We start from the raw sequence: 23,518 nt of genomic DNA, 5'->3' as shown, positions 1-23,518 counted from the left end.
ATAATGCCAGTCCCTTCTGGCCCGCAAATATTCTGCTGAAAAATCAACTGATAGCCTTATGGAAGTTCCTTTATATGTGACTCTTTGTTTTTCTCTTGTTGCCTTTGAAATTCTTTATCTTTAAATTTTGCTATTTTAATATTGATATGTCTTGGTGGGTATTTGTGTTACCTGGACCTGTATATCTAGTTCCTTTAGGTTAGGGAATGTTTCAGCAATTATGTCATCAAGTACATTTTTTACCCCTTTCTCTCTTCACCTGGGACTCCTATAATGCAAATGTTAGTATAGTTATTATTGTTTCACAGGTCCCTTAAACTATCCTGATTTAATTATCTTTGTTTTTGTTCTGGTTGAGTGATTTCGCAATTAACCTTGCAGATCACTTATGCATCTATATTACCTAATCTATGTACTAATGTGCTGTTGATTCCTTCTAGTGTATTTTTTATTTCAGCATTGTGTTCTCCAGCTCTGATTTGTATTTCTTATTCTTTTTTTTTTTTAGTCTTAAAGGCATGTCTTGTGTGGGAGACTCCTTATGTAGTCTACATGTGCCCAGTGCCTTTGGGCAAGATCTGGAACTGGCACAAGTCTGTGCTGAGGCTCTTTTCAGGGCCTGCTGGGGCCTCCACTTGTAGGGGTCAGAATTGGAGCCAGGGCTGGGTGGGGCTAGAGCTAGAGTCTGACGTAGGCTGAGGCCCTTTTGAGGGCACACTGTGAGGCCTTGCTTCAGTGAGCCATGAGCTGCTGCTGGGGACTAGACCTAGGATTAGTTGTGGGCTGAGGCTTCTCCTGGATCACACTGAAGTAACCATTTTGGTGGGTGCAGAGCTGGAGCCAGAGAGACTGGAGCCATTACCTGATGAGAGCCCCCAGGCCGTGCTCGTGGCCACTACCTTGACCGGGAGTGTGACCAAAGAGGGAGTGGCTGGGGCTGGAGCCTGAGGAGAGCTGCTGCTTCTCCTGGGGGCAGGGGTATTGGTGGCCACTGCCTTAGTGGGATATGTGCCAGAGCCAGAGAGGCTAGAGCTACAGTCCAGGAAGACTGGGGGTGGGGCCCACTGGAGTGGTCTTGGCAAGCTGGCCATAGCACCAGGCACTTTTCATCTTGCTGTTTCTGCACAGGACCTGGGAGGAAGCAAGTCCATGTGTACTCCCTTAAACAGGGACATTTAGATTTTCAATAGCCCTTGGGCTCTCTCAGTTATAAGCCTCACAGGTTTCAAAACCAGCAAAAGCTTTTTGTCTTGCTAGTGCAGGGCCCCAGGGCTGGGGTGCCCTATATGGTGCTTGAACTCCTTGTTCCTTGGGGAGGATGCCCATCTTGGGATAACCTCCTCCCCTTCTAGGATGCACAATGGGTGTGTGGGTCCCAACTAGATTGTTTCTCTTTCCCTCCTACATGTTTGGTGTGGAGTTATTTCTTTTCTATTCACGGTTGTACAAAACTTGTTCTACTTTAGTTCTCAAAGAGAGAGAGCTCTTTCATATGTAGTTTCAGCTTTGATATATTCATGCGAGATATACTCAGGGTCTTACAACTCTTCTGTCTTGAACTTGTCTTCTAAAATTTTAAATGTACACTTCAGTGACATTGTCAATAACACTGTGGCGCCATCATCAATATCCATCTCCAGAACTTTCCCACCTCAAACAGACTCTGTACCAATTAAATAACTTCTTATTCTCGTCTCCTAGTCACTTGTAACCATTATTCTACTTCATGTTTCTAGGTATCTGAATATCCTACATATATCTCTTTTTCTTTCAGTTTAGATAAGGGTTTGCCAATATTTTGAGTTTCTCGGGATACCATTTCTTAGTTTCATTGACTTCTTTTTCTACCAGTTGGCTGTTTTCTATTCTCTATTTTGCTTATCTACATTCCAGTATTTATCACTTTCTTATTTCTGCCATATTGGGGTTGATTTTTCTTCTATTTCTGGTTCAGATGTAAAGTGAGGGTGTTGGTTTTCAATCTTCTCTCTTTATAAATGCATGAGGACATGCTACTGAAAGCTCCCTTCTCAGTACTGCTTTCGCAGCCACACATTTTTGGCATGCTGTGTCTTGTTTTCATCAGTCTCCAACCAGTTCCTAATTTCTCGCTTGAACCCCTGTAATCAATTTTTCAACTCAGTCCCAGAATTTATGTTTGGTTCTTCTTATAGTTTTTATCTCTTTGTGATACTTTCATTTTGTTCATGTATCATTTTATTTGTCTATATGTTTTATAGATTATTCAATATCGTTAAAATGATGATCCTGGATTTTCGCCAGGTGACTCATATCTACATCTCCTTAGGGATAGTTTCTTGAGATTTAGTTTGCTCCTTTAATTGGTCCATGATTTCCCTGTTTCACTATATATCTTATGAACTGTAGCTGAGATGTGGGCGTTTGGAAAAACAGCTACTTCTCCTAGTCAATTGACTGACTTTGAGAAGGGGAAGGTCTTCAGCAATAAGCTCTCCTAGAGATTCTGGGGACCTCCTAGCCTTGACTGTGGATGCAGCTTCTCTGAATCGGTTTATGTACTTTCTCAGTTAAAGAGGTTTGCCCTTTATTTTTTTTTTTTCCTGGAGCCTGTACAGACTTGCTCTACCTGGTGTTTGTCTGACATGCTACAATCTCTATATATCTATAAAAAGTTGGAATGCTTGCGATGTTTCCCAGTGGCCCCTACAGTTCAGTTCGGTTCAGTCGCTCAGTCATGTCCGACTCTTTGCGACACCATGAATCGCAGCATGCCAGGCCTCCCTGTCCATCACTTAATACCAGAGTTTCCTAGACTCACGTCCATTGAGTCCGTCATGCCATCCAGCCATCTCATCCTGGGTCATTCCCTTCTCCTCCTGCCCCCAATCTCTCCCAGCATCAGAGTCTTTCCCAATGAGTCAACTCTTCCCATGAGGTGGCCAAAGTACTGGAGCTTCAGCTTTAGCATCATTCCTTCCAAAGAAATCCCAGGGCTGATCTCCTTCAGAATGGACTGGTTGGATCTCCTGGCAGTCCAAGGGACCCTCAGGAGTCTTCTCCAACACCACAGTTCAAATGCATCAATTCTTTGGTGCTCAGCCTTCTTCACAGTCCAACTCTCACATCCATACATGACCACAGGAAAAACCATAGCCTTGACTAGATGGACCTTAGTCAGCAAAGTAATGTCTCTGCTTTTGAATATACTATCTAGGTTGGTCATAACGTTTCTTCCAAGGAGTAAGCGTCTTTTAATTTCATGGCTGCAGTCACCATCTGCAGTGATTTTGGAGCCCCCAAAAATAGAGTCTGACACTGTTTTCACTGTTTCCCCATCTATTTCCCATGAAGTGATGGGACCAGATGCCATGATCTTCGTTTTCTGAATGTTGAGCTTTAAGCCAACTTTTTCACTCTCCTCTTTCACTTTCATCAAGAGGCTTTTTAGCTCCTCTTCACTTTCTGCCATAAGGATGGTGTCATCTGCATATGTGAGGTTATTGATATTTCTCCTGGCAATCTTGATTCCAGCTTGTGTTTCTTCTACTCCAGCATTTCTCATGATGTACTCTGCATGTAAGTTAAATAAACAGGGTGACAATATACAGACTTGACGTCCTCCTTTTCCTATTCGGAACCAGTCTTTTGTTCCATGTCCAGTTCTAACTATTGCTTCCTAACCTGAATACAGATTTCTCAAGAGGCAGGTCAGGTGGTCTGGTATTCCCATCTTTTTCAGAATTTTCCACAGTTTCTTGTGATCCACATAGTCAAAGACTTTGGCATAGTCAATAAAGCAGAAATAGATGTTTTTCTGGAACTCTCTTGCTTTTTCCATAATCCAGGGGATGTTGGCAATTTGATCTCTGGTTCCTCTGCCTTTTCTGAAACCAGCTTGAACATCAGGGAGTTCACGATTCATGTATTGGAGAATTTTGAGCATTACTTTACTAGCATGTGAGATGAGTGCAATTGTGTGGTAGTTTGAGCATTCTTTGGCATTGCCTTTCTTTGGGATTGGAATGAAAACTGACCTTTTCCAGTCCTGTGGCCACTGCTGAGTTTTCCAAATTGGCTGCCATATTGAGTGCAGCACTTTCACAGCATCATCTTTCAGGATTTGAAATAGCTCAACTGGAATTCCATCACCTCCACTAGCTTTGTTTGTAGTGATGCTTTCTAAGGCCCACTTGACTTCACACTCCAAGATGTCTGGCTCTAGATGAGTGATCACATCATCATGATTATGTGGGTCTTGAAGATCTTTTTTGTACAGTTCTTCCATGTATTCTTTCCACCTCTTCTTAATATCTTCTGCTTCTCTTAGGTCCAGACCATTTCTGTCCTTTATCGAGCCCATCTTTGCATGAAACTTTCCCTTGGTATCTACAAGGAATCCAAATTGCCATTCGCATCAGTGCTCTGAAACAAGTGAGAAAACTAACCTTCAGGCCACTCTCCGAAAAGCTACAAAATATCCACATTGTTCAGTTTTCTTTTTCCCTCTTGAAGAAGAGATGGGAGTTGGGAATTTTCTCCTGATCTGGACACATGGTGGCAGATACAGGAGGTAGCTATAGGAGGTAAAGTGTCATCAATTTGTGTAAACTCTTCACTTACTGTATCTCTTCTTGGCGTTGTGTTTGTCTGGGGTGCTGACACCTCTTATCTGACTTCTGTTATTTTCAGAAAGGAAATATGGCTGGTATATTCTGGTCTCCATGGAGGAACAATGGCTTAGGGGATCTTACTCTGCCATCATGTTGATGTTCCTCTTGAGTAATTGTCATCATGAAATCATGCATCTTCTCGGGAAATTTTGTTGAGTTTTGTATACCAGCAATCACATCTCACTGGGGGAAAATGCAGTGAACCAAAACTGGACCCTCCCTCACACTGTCCTCTTTTTCTGCAATACTCTGTGGAAGGCAGCCTTCACTTGAGCATTCCGTACGCTGTAGACAAGAGGGTTCAGCAATGGGTTGAATAGAGTGTAAAACAGGAAAAGGATTTTCTTCTGTTCCTCTCGGTGGCTACTGTCAGGGGCCAAGTACACCATCATGGCTATGCCAAAGTAGAACCCAACCACACAGAGGTGGGAGGAGCAGGTAGAGAAGGCTTTCTTGCGGCCCTCCTTTGACTGGATCTTCAGGATTGCCCAGAGGATGTGCACGTAGGAGACCAACATCAAGGAAAGGGGCCCAACTAAAATAAACACACCTTCAGCAAAGAGAAACATTTCATTGATCCAGATGTCACCACAGGTCACTTTGAGAACAGATTGAATCTCACAGAAGAAATGGTTCACCTTCTGGGGCCCACAGAAGGGCAGCCTTAGAAACAGACTTACTTGTACTATCGCCAGGGAAAATCCACACGCCCAGCAAGCAATGGCCAGGAACGTGCACACCCTCCAGTTCATGATGACCATGTACTGTAGGGGGTGGCAGATCGCCACAAACCTGTCATAGGACATTACCACCAAAATCAAACACTCTATTGAAGCAAAAGTCAAATTAAAAATCATCTGCAAAGTACATAAGATAAAGGAGATGTCTTTTTTGTGTTTCACTAGATTTGCCAGCAAATTGGGCAAATTGCTAGAAGCATAGGATATGTCAATGATGGCCAGATGAGACAGGAAGTAGTACATGGGGGTGTGCAGTCTAGGGTCGAGGCAGATGAGACCCAAGATCATGCCATTTGCCAGCAGGTTGAAGGTATATAACAGGGAGAAGATACCAAACAGGACCAATTCCATGTCTTCACTGAGCTGGAATCCTACCAGGATGAATTCTGCAATCCATGATTGATTGCCCTCCATTCCTAAAGACAGTCTGTCAAGGAGTGAAGTGTGATGGCAAGGTCACAGCTGGATAACAATGAAAACAGGAGTTATTTATCAGAAGGGAATGAAGAAGAAGCTGGTATACTTGTCCCTGCATTACTGATTTTAATTTTTCTAAGTTTCTTCGCCCTTTTTTTTTTTTTAATGTGAAGTAATCCAAAATTTCAGATAAGTATCAGGGACTATAAACTATACTACTATATAGATTTTACCAAACTGTTTTTTTAAATTTTGCCTTATCATTTATCTTCTTTGTGTGCACATAGTGTTAATTTCCTGGAGACCCCATAAGACTAACAGGAAACCATATTCACCTATTGGCGATTTACACCTAAACCTTTTGGAATTTTTTCTCTGTAACATGGATACTTGCTAATGTATTCTCAGTATAATTACCAAAAACAGGAGATGTAACATTAAGATGATTCACTACTCTAAATACAGCATTTCCTGCCCTGGTAGTCTAAGGTTCAAATTCAACATCACATATCCTACCATTTCCTCTAATTTTACATTCTTTGCATTTCTTGCCTTGACGGTGATATTTTTGAAGAGTATGAGTTCTTGTTTTGTAAAGTGTTTCTCAATGCATTTTCCATTTATTGTCCATGTTCTAACTCAGATTAAACATTTTTTTAGCAGAAACAAAAATGTCCTTCTTAATGCCCTCCATTAATACACAGATAATTTGTCCCAGTAATGTTGATGTTGATCATTGGCTAAGGTGGTTCCTCAATGTTATTTCCATTATAAAGGTTTTAATCCGTAAAGTTTTAAGTACTTTCTTCTGGCTTAACAAACTATCCTATACTCATCTTGTACATTTCCCATTTCAGGTTGGAAGCAATTATTTCACTTAAAATATGTCTTCTTGTATTGAAGAATCATTTAAAAATATCTGCTTATATCGAGTGTTTAATAATTTTTTTATCATCACTTTTGCCACATTTCTGATATCCCCATGCAATAGGGATAAACATAATTTGGGACAGTATATAGATTGCTAAGTGGATAATGGATTCTTACCTTGACTTGTTTAATCTTAACACGTTTACTGACTTCTTTTGGAGATCAAAATCTATTTTACTAAATTAACATTATATCATAAAGAGCAATCTCAATCTTATACAGTAGTTTTTTTGGCAATGTAGATTTAGTATCACCAAATCATATTATCTTGCTAACCGTTTTTTATTTTCTTGGTTTTCAGGTAATTATAGTCTTCTGGAAATTTTAGACTTATAAATTAATGTTTCAATGATCTGGTTTACACTATGGGTAAAGAAGCATCTACATCATATGAGATTCTAACATCAAGTTTTCTAATTATCTTAGAGAAACATACAAATTCATAAAACATTGAAGAGAAAATACATATGTGAAATATATGTCCAAAGCTGATGATTGTTAATAATTTCTATAAACAATTTTCCATTTTTCACTATACCTATATTTTCACATATATATTTAAAATTATATGAACAATACTGTGTATCTCAGTTCAGTTCAGTTCAGTCACTCAGTCGTGTCCAACTCTTTGCGACCCCATGAATCGCAGCATGCCAGGCCTCCCTGTCCATCACCAACTCCCGGAGTCCACCCAAACCCATGTCCATCGAGTCGGTGATGCCATCCAGTCATCTCATCCTCTGTCTTCTTTCATTTAGAATAACATCATGTATATTTTTCATATCAATTATTTATTTGCAATACACTTTAAACATCTGTACAATATGAACATTTTATTTAGTATATCATTTTCTAACTAGGTTGTGTGGATTATAGTGCTACAGTGACTATATTTTCTACATATACTTTCATGTCTACATTCCTTTCTTACACTAATTTCTAGGACATGGAAATTCTTGGTCAGATCTATTCCTTCCTTCCTTCCCTCTCTTCCATCCTTCCTTCCCTCTCTTCCATCCTTCCATGCTTCCTTTCATTCTTTCTTTCTTCCTACTAGCTATTTATCTATCTTTCTGTTAACCTATCTAGTTTAAAATAGCCTAAATAAAGTTTCTTCTTTCCAATAGAGTCATTAAAATAATTGCAGCTCAGTAAACAAAGGATATGCTATTCTTTACTGGGACAGCTCAGTAACTGAGCTAGGGAGCTTTAAAATATTCCTTTAGCCAGTGGATTGGCACACTCATTCTATCCTCTTTTGTGGTAGGACACATATTTCTATCAGAACAGTAATCTTGAGTCCAATAATTATCCATATTAGATGATAGTGTAGGAAATAGTAAGAAATAACTATATTGTAAAACTCTTATACTGTTTCAGTAAAGAGCTTACTATAACAGTTATCCGAATTCTGTTTTCCAGCATCAGTCATTACTCTATTAACACATTTATCTATTAGGTTATAAGGTCCTTTTGCTTTTTTGGCCATGTCAGAGCCCTATTCAGAAGAAATATCTGTATATGAAGCCTGTAGCCAGGTTATTCTCAAAACAATAGAGTTGGTCTATTGGCTGAGAAGGACCACCACTCAACCACACTGGGAAGGGATGCCAAGAAAGCTGCTGAGGAATAGAAGACACCTGCCACAGCCCAGCACTCAGAAGCTCTAGGAGCTGGGGTGGAGGTAGTCATTACTGTAATACATTTAGTAATATGATTATAATAATAAATAGTTATTAAACAAATATGTATATATACACACATATATGTAATTTCTATATACACAGAAATTTGTAAAATATGCCCTATTAGATATTATGAAAAATTATTTCTCAGTCGATTGTAAATTACAGATATATACATAAACTGTGATAGCAGGACTATTGTGCAACATTATTCATTTAAATAGAGAAGAAACAGTCAAAATTGTGAGCATGATGGTGGATAAACAGAATATAAATAACAAATCCTGGTGGCTCAGACAGTGAAGAATCTGCCTGCGATGCAGGAGACCTGGGTTTGAACCTGGGTTGGGATGATCCCTTAGAGAAGGGAATGGCAACCCATTCCAGTATTCTTGTCTGGAGAATTCCATGGACAGAGGAGCCTGGTGGGCTACAGTCCATGGGGTCACCAAGAGTCAGACACAAGTGAGTGACTAGCGCTTTCACTTTCTTACATTTACAATGTAAAAATAGCATTAAAGAATCCGAAAAAGTCACCTGTTAGAGAAGTATGAAAAATCATAAAAAAAAAAACCAAAATCTCCCCATTTTGAAGTGGAAAGTTAAAAACCAAAGGTTCAAATTTGAAAGAGTTTACAAACTCTGAGATTTAGACTTCAGTTTCTGGCAAGAGGAGAGACTACATGCCCTGCACCATACTCGTCTATTAAAAACAACTAACCCTACCCTTGAGCAGAGCCAGCCTGGATTCAACTCTTCTCACTGAAGGAAATTCTAATATTTCATTTCAAGCAGAAAAGAAGTAATCCCAGAAAGAAAGTTCACACTGTAAAAAGAAATAAAGAGCAAAGAAGGTAGTACATATGTCTGTAAACTAAGCAGATATTGATGGTAGGAATACTGGTGGTGTTCTAGTACCTAAAATAAGACTGAACTAAATACACAACAGTAGCACACATGCGGGGCACAGGCTGATAGAAGGTAAAAGGTTCTAATTTCCATGCATTTTGACAGAAAAGTACAACTACTGACTTTTATTAGCCTTTCTTTCTACTCAATATTAATTACTTAATTACACTGATAAATTTAGCCCATGAGCAGTTCATATTCCCATTCAAAAATGTAAGGATTCTTCTTTTAAAAAATTGGATGAGATTAAAGCCTGTCACATGTCTTTACAAATCAACATGTTAAATCTACATCTGAGTTAGAAGATCAAGAAAACATTAACTCTGTGGAGGGACACAGGGAAAAGAAAAATGGAACAGAAGAATTAGACGTAGTTCTCTCTAGAAAAGCAACATATAGAATGGAAACACCTGTCAAAATAATCCTTTTTGGAATTCTGGAATCTAATCAAAAGCCATAGCAACCACACTCTTGCTTAATATGGAAAACAAGCCTGAAAATCAACCTGAGAGATCTGTAGCATTTTAACTTGCCCTGATACCATCCCCTACTCCCTAGCTCAGGAGCAGTTCTAAGCAAGATAGTCTGCATTTTTGATGTACACTCACTACCAAAAGGAGCAGAATATATTTTATACTCACAGAATTCTGGATGTTGGATTTGACCTGTCCTTGAAGGATGCACTCACAGAACTTCCTTTATGTAATTAACTCAAAACTCTCCCACTGCAGAGGTGGCTCAGTTCACTTCAGTTCAGTTCATTTGCTCAGTTGTGTCTGACTCTTTGCGACCTCATGAATTGTAGCACGCCAGGTCTCCCTGTCCATCACCAACTCCCGGAGTTCACTCAGATTCACGTCCATTGAGTCAATGATGCCACCCAGCCATCTCATCCTCTGTTGTCCCCTTCTCCTCCTGCCCTCAACCTCTCCCAGCATCAGGGTCTTTTCCAATGAGTCAACTCTTCGCATGAGGTGGCCAAAGTCCTGGAGTTTCAGCTTTAGCATAATTCCTTCCAAAGAAATCCCAGGGCTGATCTCCTTCAGAATGGACTGGTTGGATCTCCTGGCAGTCCAAGGGACTCTCAAGAGTCTTCTCCAACACCACAGTTCAAAAGTATCAATTTTTTGGCGCTCAGCTTTCTTCACAGTCCAACTCTCACATCCATACATGACCACTGGAAAAACCATAGCCTAGACTAGACGGACCTTAGCTGGCAAAGTAATGTCTCTGCTTTTGAATATGCTATCTAGGTTGGTCATAACTTTCCTTCCAAGGAGTAAGCGTCTTTTAATTTCATGGCTGCAGTCACCATCTGCAGTGATTTTGGAGCCCCACAAAATAAAGTCTGACACTGTTTCCACTGTTTCCCCATCTATTTCCCATGAAGTGATGGGACCAGATGCCATGATCTTCATTTTCTGAATGTTGAGCTTTAAGTCAACTTTTTCACTCTCCTCTTTTCACTTTCATCAAGAGGCTTTTTAGTTCCTCTTCACTTTCTGCCATAATGGTGTCATCTGCATATGTGAGGTTATTGATATTTCTCCTGGCAATCTTGATTCCAGCTTGTGATTCTTCCAGCCCAGTGTTTCTCATGATGTACTCTGCATATAAGTACCCAGAGGCAACTGTTGAAAGTCTTTGAAGGCAAAACTATCAGCTGCTGCCACATGAGGCAAGTAATAAAAGTTGGGGGTAAACTATAGACTAACATAATACCCTGAGTGGAAGAATTGGAAATAAGATGATTTGGTAAATAGATGTTTTGAATAGCTCCCCAATACTATTCAGAGAAAGCAATGGCACCCCACTCCAGCACTCTGCCTGGAAAATCCCATGTATGGAGGAACCTGGAAGGCTGCAGTCCATGGGGTCCCTGAGGGTCAGACACAACTGAGTGACTTCACTTTCACATTTGACTTTCATGCATTGGAGAAGGAAATGGCAACCCACTCCAGTGTTCTTGCCTGGAGAATCCCAGGGACAGGGTAGCCTGGTGGGCTGCTGTCTATGGGGTTGCACAGAGTCAGACACGACTGAAGCGACTTAGCAGTAGCAGCAGCAGCAGCAGCAGCAGCAGCAGATACTGCTGGGAAACTATAAGGCCAAACACATGACCAGGGCTGGGAAAATGCTCAGAGGAATCTGAAAAGGTCCTGATGCCTTGCCTCTGTCTAAAGTCCAGACTCTGCAAGGGCAGGAAGCTGTCAGAGTTGTAAGTGACCTGGATGAGGGGTGAAGGCATGTCCCAACATGTAAAGAGGGCCAGTTATAAAAAGATGAAAGGAGGTTGAAAATACCTATAGAGTTGCTGAATTAAAGGCATATATATAATATTCAATATGCTTGCTTTCTCATTGGTTTATCAGAGCCTGAAATGCCCTTAATGAGATCCGGTTCTCTATTAGGAGATTATGATAGAAGGAAGGAAAACAAAAAGTCATCATCACAAAACAGAGGGAAGATAGGATGAAAAATCAAATTAATTTTGAATAATACTAATAAAACTTTCCTACTCAGAATGTGATTAAAAAAACAATATTCAAATACAAACCAGTTAGTGCTAAAGGTGTACGAGTCAAACAATGAAACCTTTTGTTTACCCAAGTTGTAACTGAATATGTTGCACAGTCTTACAAAGAATCTAATGTAAGCATGATTAAATAGTCCAATAGATCAATGAAAGTCTTGCATTTACTAAAGTTTTAATAAATTATAAGCAGTAAAGAAAATGGAGGTATAAAATAGTCACTGCACATGAAAAAAGAATCTATGAGTCATTCAGGAAATAAGCAGTGTCATTCATTTTTAAAACTCAATAAAGAGGATAAAATACTGGAGATTAAAATAGGGAAATAATGCACTGAAAGATTATATTTAATACCTGTGGCTGATCCATGTTAATGTTTGGCAGAAACCAACACAATACTGTAAAGTAATTATCCTACAATTAAAAATAAATACATTTATATTAAAAAGAATCTACCTAGATTTCAACATGTATAGACAAGGGGTAGATTCTTCATTTGGATATTTTATTTAATTTATTTATTCTCTTCTAATTGTATCAAGTTACAGCTGACATGCAACCCTTTATAAGTTTAAGGTGTATGGCATAACAATTTGACCTACATACCTTGTGACCTGATGACCGTGATAAGCACAGTAAGCATCCAGCCTCTCATATAGACATAAAGGTATTTCTTTCTTGTGAGAATCTTGGGATTAACTCTCTTATTCACATTGACATGTAGTATACAGCTGTGTTAATTATATTCTTCATGTACATTACATTCTTAGAAGACTTAACTTATCCTATAACTAAAAGTTTGTACCTTTGGATCACCTTCATTCAGTTCCCTCTCAACTATTCCTCACCTTCAGCCCTACAAATCTGATGTCTTTCTCTACAAGTTTGCTTTTTTGTTACTTGAAGTAAAATTGACCTGTAACACTACATTAGTGCCAGGTGGAAAATAGGGGGAGACCTTGAAAATTTAACTCACAGGCATGATAAAGATGGAGAGGTGAAACATAAACAAGATAATATTTCCAGAGAGATAATAAGGGATGTGATTTTTTAAAAAGCAATATTTGAAGAGATTTTACCAAGAATGTTCCAAATTGAACAAAGACTTAATTTCCAAATTGACAAAAATGCATTCTGAAAGAAAACAATAAAGGTAAATGCACCCATAAGGACTTGAAGACCTTCTAATAATTAAAGATAAAATCTTTAGATCAAAAATTTGAGATTAAGATTGGTTAAAAACAAGTTCTCAATAAATATAAATACACAAATGTTTGCTTATCTTTGCCTAGGGCTGCCATAACAAATTAAAATCTTAGTTTTTATTTCATAAGTTTTGCAATTTTTAAGAAAAGTGATAGTTTCATTTGTCTCTTAAAATATTTTGTTGCATTATTGTCTGAAGATCAAAAGGAAATATTAAAAACATTAGAGATAAAAGTGTCTATATAGGATCAACAATTTGACTAACAGTGAATTTCTTATCAGCAAGATCTGAAGACAAAAAGGTAATATCTTTAATGTCTCAAGAGGCAGAGAAGTTCTCAATCAAGAGTTTTATAACTGCAAGAACTCTCTTGAATGAATGAGAACAAAATGAAATTATTTCACATGTAAATTACAAATGTTTAGAGCCTATAACTATTTAGCATACCAATAAAAAGTATTCCGCACTGAGTAGAAGTGAATTCAGAATGAATCAAATACATACAAATAATACTGAACAAAGTAATAAAATATAATCTTATATTTGATAACTTATGGGCTATGAAATAATTATTTTTATATTTAAAAAGGGTGAAACTAAAATTTGAAAAACATAAATGAAGGAAAAGAGACTATTTAAAAATAAAGAGTGCTAAATTCTTGAGGAGGCTCAAAATATTGAATATTCTAAATTTATTACTGTACATCATGCATTTTTATGTTAACACTTCAAAAAACCATGAATCAAAAAAGGATGGAATCAATGATTTTCAAAATTATACTGCAAACAAATCAAGCATTAAAAGCATTGTCAATCAAACAAGAAGGTAGAATACAAGGAAAAAACAGAAAAAAAAATGGTTGATATTCAGAAAGCACAAAATACAATAACAGAAATAAGTGTTTCCATTAATGTATTAAATGTAAATGAATTAAATATATTCATCAAGATAGAGATGGTCATATCAGATTAAAAACAGAAAATCCACATACAAACCTTTACAACAGTCACTTTTAAACACAAATACACAGAGACATGCACGTACACTCAAAACCAAAAAAAGTGATTGATGGCAAAATGATGAAAAAACATGCTTCATGCCAACAGTGACCGGTAATAGCAATATTGATATCAGACCAAAGGATAGAAGGATATATACAAGATACTGTGCTGTGCTTAGTTGCTAAGTCACGTCCAGCTCTTTGTGACCCCGTGGACTGTAGCCTGCCAGGCTCCTCTGTCCATGGGGATTCTCTAGGCAAGAATACTGGGGTGAGTTGCCATGCCCTCCTTCAGAGGATCTTCCCAACCCAAGGATCAAACCCAGGTCTCCTGCACTGCAGGAGGATTCTTTACTGTCTGAGCCACCAGGGAAGCCCATATAAGATACTACAAAGTTGTAATAAAATAAACAATTTGCCAAAAGAAGAAAATTCACTATAAAATAATTTAGCAAATTTTATATAGAAGACAAGTTTTTTCATCTATTCAAACAAAAACTTTACTTTTTTATTAACAGTAAAACTTAAAAATTTTTCCTTTAGAGTTAGAATATGATTTTAACATGCTCCCCTAAAACCAATTCTTTTTAATATGACCTAAGAACTAGCTGTCAATAAGGCAACAGGAAGAAAAAGAAGGGCTAGGATTTAAAGTGGAAAATAAAATATAATTACTGATAAAAAATTGTGTATGTTAAGAACAGAATCTCTATGGATGATCTATTATTACAGATGTACACTAAAAAAAAAATAGGCATTCATGGATGATGTACAAAATGGGAGGACTTACATACCCTGCTTATGGAATGAGCATTTTATAAAGACTGCAAATCTATTCAAACTGTTCTTTTGGGTCAATAAAGTCAAAACCAGAATGCAAGAAGAAATTTCATGTATAGAAATTGAGAATCTCATTATAAATTTGATGTGAAATTATCAAAGTTCAAGAAGAGACAGAGCAATCTTGAAGAAGAATGAAGTATCAATAAAATGACCCACTTGGGAATATTGATACCTACAAGGTTACAGTGACTTTACATTTTCAATCAATGTTGTATTGGAACAAGGATAAACAAACACAAAAAATAGCATGTTTAACTCAGAAATTCAGAAATGTGTACACACACATGCACACACACATACATACTTGAACCAAGATAAAGGCACCAGTGATTTTAATAAATAATGCTGAATCAGTTGGCTAGCTATGAGGATAAAGACGAACCATGACTTCTCCCAACACACTAAAAAAATCAGATGGGTTTCAGATCTACAAATCACATATTAAAAAAAAAGCTTTGTAGAATATTAGTGACATAGTGAAAATGTCAGAGGGAGAAAAAATTTATGAAAGAGAATTAAAACAGTATTAAAGATCTGGTCCCATCACTTCATGGGAAATAGATGGGGAAATAGTGGAAACAGTGTCAGACTTTATTTTTTGGGGCTCCAAAATCACTGCAGATGGTGACTGCAGCCATGAAATTATATGACGCTTACTCCTTGGAAGGAAAGTTATGATCAACCTAGATAGCATATTGAAAAGCAGAGATATTACCTTGCCAACAAAGGTCGGTCTAGTCAAGGCTATGGTTTTTCCAGTGTTCATGTATGGATGTGAGAGTTGGACTGTGAAGAAAGCTGAGCGCCGTAGAATTGATGCTTTTGAACTGTGGTGTTGGAGAAGACTCTTGAGAGTCCCTTGGGCTGCCAGGAGATCCAACCAGTCCATCCTAAAGGAGATCAGTCCTGGATGTTCACTGGAAGGACTGATGCTAAAGCTGAAACTCCAATACTTTGGCCACCTCATGCGAAGAGTTGACTCACTGGAAAAGACCCTGATGCTGGGAGGGATTGGGGCAGGAGGAGAAGGGGATGACAGAGGATGAGATGGCTGGATGGCATCATAGACTCAATGGACATGAGTCTGAGTGAACTCCGGGAGTTGGTGATGGACAGGGAAGCCTGGCGTGCTGCAATTCATGGTGTCGCAAAGAGTCAGACATGACTGAGCAACTGAACTGAACTGAAAGAATAGATTGATAAAATTAAGAATCTAACTTGCATTTTATCAAGAGCCATCATTAAGAGAGCAAAAATGAAATCCACAGAGTGGAAGGAAATATTTACAACATGTATAACTTATACAGGTTGTGCTAGTAGTAAAGAATCTACCTGCCAAGAGACACAGGTTCGATCCCTAATATCAGGACGATCCCCTGGAGATGGGAATGGCAATCCACTCTAACATTCTTTCCTTAAGAATTGGACAGACAAGCCTGGTGGGCTACAGTTCGCAAAGAGTCGGACAAGCCCGAGCAACTAACACATAACCAATACAGGGCTCATATTCAGAATACTTAAAGATTTTCTGCACATTTTGAATGCAAAGATAGATAACCCATTTTAAACTGAGCAAAATACTTGAACAAACATTTCACATGAAAGACTATCCGAATAACCCCTGAGCACATTAAAAGATTAAGAGGTACTAACCTTCCTAGATCTCCAAAGAGAAAGAAATTAAAATGCAAAACACACTGACGGGCAAAATTCAAAAGTTTGGAACTACAAGGACTTGGCAAGGATATGGAACAGGGATACATTACTACTGACAGCATAATACAGTGCCCCCGTTTTGGAAAAGTCAAGAAGAACTGACTCTATTTGAACATATGCATAACAATGGCTCATGGATTCTATCTTCAGATATGGCCCCCATAGATACATACAAATGTCATACACATATTTAGATTTATATATAAAGTTTACATATGAATATTCTTAAAATAATTATAATAACTTTTTTAAAATACCTTCCAAAGGAAAACTCTATCATTGCTTATAAGAGAAGATTGAAACATGGACTTATCTTTGGGCTTGACTTTACAATCCATGTGACCACATAAATATTTACTGCAGGACTCTTATAACTAGTTTTAGAAATACATGATTTAATTTAATTATTTCAGGATTTCTTTGGAAGGAAAGATGTTAAAGCTGAAACTCCAGTACTTTGGCCACCTCATGCGAAAAGTTGACTCATTGGAAAAGACCCTGATGCTGGGAGGGATTGGGGGCAGGAGGAGAAGGAGACCACAGAGGAGGAGATGGCTGGATGACATCACTGACTTGATAGACATGAATCTGAGTGAACTCCGGGGAGTTGGTGATGGACAGGGAGGCCTGGCGTGCTGCGATTCATGGGGTTGCAAAGAGTTGGACAAGATTGAGTGACTGAACTGAACTGAAGAGAATATATGTTTTGGAAAACTACTCAGTGAAAACAATGGGCCTATTTGGATATGCAAAATTTTCTCCAGAAATAAAAAAAAATAGTCAAAGTCACATTCCTGAAATTATATAGTCAATAAGGATTTTTATAAAAGGTGCTCTGAGTTCAAAATCTATGACCATCAATGAACACTGTTTAATCTGTCCTTGTAATATAAATGAAATGACATAAATGAATTTGAACTTGTAGTGAAATATATTCTGACAACAAAGCATTTCGTTGCTAAATAATGAGTCTTCTATAAATATATTTAATATTTGTAAACATAAAATTCACCGTGTCAATTTTCTCTCCATGTTCAAAATTACCAATGTTGGTGAATATTGTTTGCCATTATGCATTAAATAAATATAAATATTGGTCCAGTTAAGAGAAGCATTGGTTGGGATCCTCCAGAGGCCAACCCCTGAGACAGTTATTCAACTACAAGTAGTTCTTAGGAAGTAATACCAGGACTCAATATGCCAGCAAATTTGGAAAACTCAGCAGTGGCCACAGGACTGGAAAAGGTCAGTTTTCATTCCAATCCCAAAGAAAGGCAATCCTAAAGAATGCTCAAAACCTCAAAATTGCACTCATCTCACACGCTAGTAATGCTCAAAATTTTCCAAGCCAGGTTTCAGCAGTAGGTGAACCATGAACTTGCAGATAGATGTTCAAGCTGGTTTTAGAAAAGGCAGAGGAACCAGAGATCAAATGGCCAACATCCGCTGGATCAAAGAAAAAGCAAGAGAGTTCCAGAAAAACATCTATTTCTGCTTTATTGACTATGCCAAAGCCTTTGACTGTGTGGATTACAATAAACTGTGGAAAATTCTGAAAGAGATGGGAATACCAGACCACCTGATCTGCCTCTTGAGAAATCTGTATTCAGGTCAGGAAGCAACAGTTAGAACTGGACATGGAACAACAGACTGGTTCCAAATACGAAAAGTAGTATGTCAAGGCTGTATATTGTCACCCTGCTTATTTAACTTCTATGCAGAGTACAATATGAGAAACACCGGGCTGGAGGAAGCACAAGCTGGAATCAAGATTGCCGGGAGAAATATCAATAACCTCACATATGCAGATGACACCACCCTTATGGCAGAAAGTGAAGAGGAACTAAAGAGCCTCTTGCTGAAAGTGAAAGAGGAGAGTGAAAAAGTTGGCTTAAAGCTCAACATTCAGAAAATGAAGATCATGGCATCTGGTCCCATTACTTCATGGCAAATAGATTGGGAAACAGTGGAAACAGTGGCTGAATTTATTTTGGGGGGCTCCAAAACCACTGCAGATGGTGATTGCAGCCATGAAATTAAAAGACGCTTACTCCTTGGAAGGAAAGTTATGACCAACCTAGAGAGCATATTTAAAAACAGAGACATTACTTTGCCAACAAAGGTCCATCTAGTCAGGGCTATTGATTTTCCAGTGGTCATGTATGGATGTGAGAGTTGGACTGTGAAGAAGGCTGAGCGCCAAAGAATTGATGCTTTTGAGCTGTGGTTTTGGACAAGACTCTTGAGAGTCCCTTGGACTGCAAGGAGATCCAACCAGTCCATTCTAAAGGAGATCAGTCCTGGGTGTTCATTGGTAGAAATGATTTTGAAGCTGAAACTCCAATACTTTGGCCACCTGATGCAAAGAGCTGACTCATTTGAAAAGACCCAGAAGCTCGGAGGGATTGGGGGCAGGAGGAGAAGGGGACAACAGAGGATGAGATGGTTCGATGGCAACACTGACTCAGTGGACATGGCTTTCAGTGGACTCCAGGAGTTGGTGAGGGACAGGGAGGTCTGGTGTGCTGTGGTTCATGGCGTCGCAAAGATTCGGACACGACTGAGAGACTGAACTGAACCGAATCCCAGGAAACACAGGTAGAAGATTGGCAAAGGGGGACAACTGAGAAAAGGTGGTCACTGAAGGTTGGATGACCAAGTAGATCAAAATTGTTGTAACTGAAGATAGATCCCAGTGGGAAAATCTTGAAGCCAGGGTAGAATATGTTTCTCAGTGTTAACCTACCTTTAGTTGGAAGGGAGCTGGGGTGTTTATACACCTACTAGTATCTGTTATTGGATAAGTGCCTTGAGGTGGGTGGACCAAGGATTGATATCAGGGCTCCTTTTCCCGGTTTAAGAAGGTAGTAAAGTGTCTCTGGTTTTCAGGAACCTGTCCAGGCAAACAAATAGAGGTGCTGGCATTGGGAAATCAGGCCAGTGTGCACCAAAGTGGGAGAGCACGGTGTTATGGACAGGGCACCCACAGCATCAGCTATAAAGTCCCTGTTCATCACCTCTGAAATCCAAAATTTGATTGAACATACTTAGGCAGATGAACAGGTGTGATTTTCTGGTTCTAAATGGAGCAGGTGATTGCCAAACTTTTTAAAAAAACATTTTCTAATGATTTTTAAATGTTAGAGCAACACAGATATTTATCCATAGCTAAGTAAAAAGAAAGTTTAATTTTTTAATTTCAAAAGTTGACTTTACTTACACTTAACCTACTAGCATAATTTATTTATCTTGCATCTGAAGGAATTTGACAAAACTTCTGTATTTGGATAAAATATAATCTAGGGGATATTACTGAATATTAGCTCTATTGCTCACCATAAATAAAAAGAGAATAACATTTAAGTTCATCACTATTTTTTGAAAATTGTATGGTAAATCTATGTAAATGAATTATTTTCTGGCACATTTACCACATGAAAAGTGCTCAGCGTATTTTTAACAACAGGAAGGCACATTTTAGATGGGATGTAGGCTATATAATCTGTACAAATTCATTTCAGGGACACTCACCAAGGAATACAGTCATCCTTCAAAGCCTGAAACTACAGAAAAGTCTTATTTTTATTCATTGCTGTTGGAGTAAAACAAACAGATAATCAGACACTGATTTAAAAAACAACCCCTAAGTTAAAAATCAAATGGGCACCCGTGGCTGATTAATGTTGATGGGTGGCAAAATCAACCACAATATCATAGTGTAATCATCCTTCAATTAACATAAATTAATTAATTAAAAGGACACAAATGGGCAAATACAGCATATTTCAGGCACTGATTTACTAACTTCTTAGAGTGACAGGTCTCTGTGTTGCGTACCAGGCAGAATTAACCAGAGATTTCTCTACTGAATGTCTGTGGATGAGGCTCTCAAGCAGGCTGTCAGCCAGCTGGTAAAGTGACGTCAAGGCCCGCGTCCATTTTCAGTGCATGTCTCTAACCCCCAAGTTTTAGGTCCTAATGTTACAGCTAACCTTAGCATAAACATCACATGTTAGAAATGTCAGCAAAGCATTAAGAGCTTACATGGTACCTGTTAGTTCTGGTCTGTTCTCCTGTCCTGAGTTGTCTGCTGAGGGACTTAGTAACTGAGTTTATGAAGAATCTGCTCCTAAACAAATTCATGTATTTGCAGACAAATCTAATCTCCATTAGCCAGTGTAATTTTACAAGTAGTCACACCCTGGTAACACTGCCTGATTTCTTGGCTTCCAGACTTGTGCTCGCGAATGTCTGTCTGTTTTCATCATCTCTCCAAGAAGCCCAGTTATCTGCTATTACCTTCTAAGTCCAGCTTTCAAGAGATTCAGTATATCTAAAATTCATTCTACAGTCCAGGCATGTTGTTATTGTAAGTTAAAAGAAAGTATTTGTCGCATTCTACATCATATAGTAACATGCCATTGAGGAGAGTCAGTTAATACATTTAAATTTCTATACAATTATATATATGCTTAGAAAGGTTCATTTAGTAAGAAAATAATAAACAACATTAATAAACATGTTGCAAGACGATTATCAGAGGACTATATCCTTATCTTCATTAGTCTTTGAACATCTCCCATCTTCCCAGGTGTCTACAGAGAGATCCCTGCTTTCTCTGACCTGCTGCAGAAGTGATACCCTTTGCTCTAATACCTCACACCTCAGTGGACTCTGACCACTTACAAACTCAAGTCAGGGATACCTAGAATGCTCTTCCAGTAACTTCCTGTTAGCAAACCATCAGTTCTCCACTTTTACACAGCACAAGCCAGATTAGTATGAATATGAAGACTCTGTTAGCCTCAGTAATATTAACTTGAATCTTAAGGTTAGAATGCTGAAATATGGATGAAAATAGCCAAATACTGCAGCTTAGAGAAAGTCTGTGGGAGTCCTGTGATTTCTGTAACATTATAAACACTGACAGGATTCTCCTGACTGTATTTTGCATCAGCAAAATTTAAAAATGATATATTTTCATTATTTTAAAAAATTGACTTAAATGCGAAGAGAATAAAAGCAAAACCATTCACTGAAAATCTTCCAGGTACAAACACATTTCAAACTAAGACATTGGTTTTATAGTAGGGATATTTTGCCATATTTTTAACACCTAGAACGTTCCCACCACATTTGATAAGTGACAATGGTAGTCATGTTAACCTACTCCAGGAGATGCTGCAGGCTTTTCCTCAGATGAGGACAACCATCCCTGGAGAGAAATTCTGGAAAAGGAATCAAGGTAAGCTAAATGGGCTCCTGTACCCACTTTCCTGCTATAAAGGAAATAATGATGAGATCTTTATCAAGTAGCTATAGGATTCCATCCTGCCACTTACTAACATCTCCCTCGTGGGCAGAAGAAGGGGATGCTAGCTTTCCTCACTTCCCTGCAGGAGGATGCTTCCAAGATGTAGTGTGAGAAGCTGGCCAGCAGAGGAAGAAATGGAAAGTAGTAAATGGCACACCCCCAGCTTCAGGAGGCAACAGGGTCAGAGGTCTCTTTCATCCCTTTCAGCTTGATACCATGACTCAGGGACACTGAGTTTCACCAGCTTTTTCCCATACGTGTGACCAGGGAAGGGGTCTGATTAAGAAGAAAAAGAAGCCTATGTTTAGACAGCGTGGGTATCAGATGTGACTCTGAGACCTCAGCACCAGTTCAAGAAAGGGGTCTTCACAAAGGTCGCTTTTCCTCCTTCATAAACCTGACGATTTCTGCCAGCTTTCTGTCCTGCTCCTTTGTCAGTCATTAACCAGTATAAAAGTAATGATTTCTATTAACATAAAGAGGATTCGTGGTACTCCTTCTGGTATTTTTCCCAAGCTGGGCTGGAAAACTCACAGAGATGGGGAGTGGCTGGAGTTAAATCACCTGCTCCCAGAAGCAAGTGCAGTAGATGATGAGTGATCCCTTTTCTGCCCTGACGGAGAGGGCAGGACTCAGGGGTGCCCAGGATCTTCTATATATGTGAGGGCTTTATGGTCTGATTAAATGAAAGCAACCCATTCCCCAGAGACATGCTTGTGGCGTCCAGGGAACAAATTACAAACCATATTCTCACCATTCTGTGTCTTTCCTCCTCCTCCTCTCTTGGGTCTCTTGCATTATTATCTGTGAGTGTGTGTGTGTGCACACGCGTGTGTGGGCACACGTGTGAACCTGCTTTTGCAGAGAAGTAAGAACTGAGGAAGAATGGCAAAGACGTCTGTACTCAAGAGACTCGAAATAGAACTCTAAGCGATACATTTCATTTCATTAATTATGTCCCACAGTAGAATTCCCAAGGATATACGTGTATTATGTCTTTGATATTGAAATTGATCCTGTCTCCATATCCTACTTTTGGAAAGACGGATTCACGATGCAATAAATGTGATCTCCCATGGAGATTATTAACGTAGCCCCTCTAAAGACTGGGTCTTTCTTAGGGAGTGTATTATCCCCATCTGCTGAAAAGTGTTAATATGTAATAATTATTAAAATTTTCCATTGCAAATATTACTCACTACTTGGAAAATCATGTAGACTGAATCTTATTGCCTAAATACTTTCCTGCTCTACCCTACTCCTTCAGTATTTGTCCCATTTTGAAAACATTTTCCCCTAAATACACATCTTACATTTAGAGTCCCCTCTCTGTTGTCCCCTCTCTGTTGTAAGTGCAGTGTTGTAAGCATTGAGTTTAGATGATGCAAGGCTTTGCCTGCATCCACAGATCCCCAGAAAAACACACACACATGATGACTCCGTCCCTTAAATTCATGAGAATTCACATCGATTTGGCCTTTGAGGTTCCCAGAAATCCTACTGCATTTCCTAGTCTCTTCTCTCAGGTGTGTGTTTTTTTTTTTTCTCTTTCAATAAATCTCCCATAATCA

At 38.7% G+C, this 23,518-nt stretch overlaps 1 protein-coding gene across 1 annotated transcript; it reads right to left on the bottom strand.

The window, feature by feature from the left end:
- Nucleotides 1-4,873: 4,873 nt before the first annotated feature.
- On the bottom strand, nt 4,874-5,806 carry LOC138439777 (olfactory receptor 2A2-like). Its single transcript, XM_069588872.1, has one exon. The coding sequence runs from the start codon at nt 5,804-5,806 to the stop codon at nt 4,874-4,876; it is 933 nt and encodes a 310-aa protein (XP_069444973.1).
- Nucleotides 5,807-23,518: the final 17,712 nt, after the last annotated feature.

Source organism: Ovis canadensis, chromosome 4 (genome assembly GCF_042477335.2).
Source record: "Ovis canadensis isolate MfBH-ARS-UI-01 breed Bighorn chromosome 4, ARS-UI_OviCan_v2, whole genome shotgun sequence".
Classification (NCBI taxonomy): Eukaryota; Metazoa; Chordata; class Mammalia; order Artiodactyla; family Bovidae; genus Ovis; species Ovis canadensis.
Note: the sequence above shows the minus strand (reverse complement) of the source record. Positions and strands in the feature narration are given on the sequence as shown.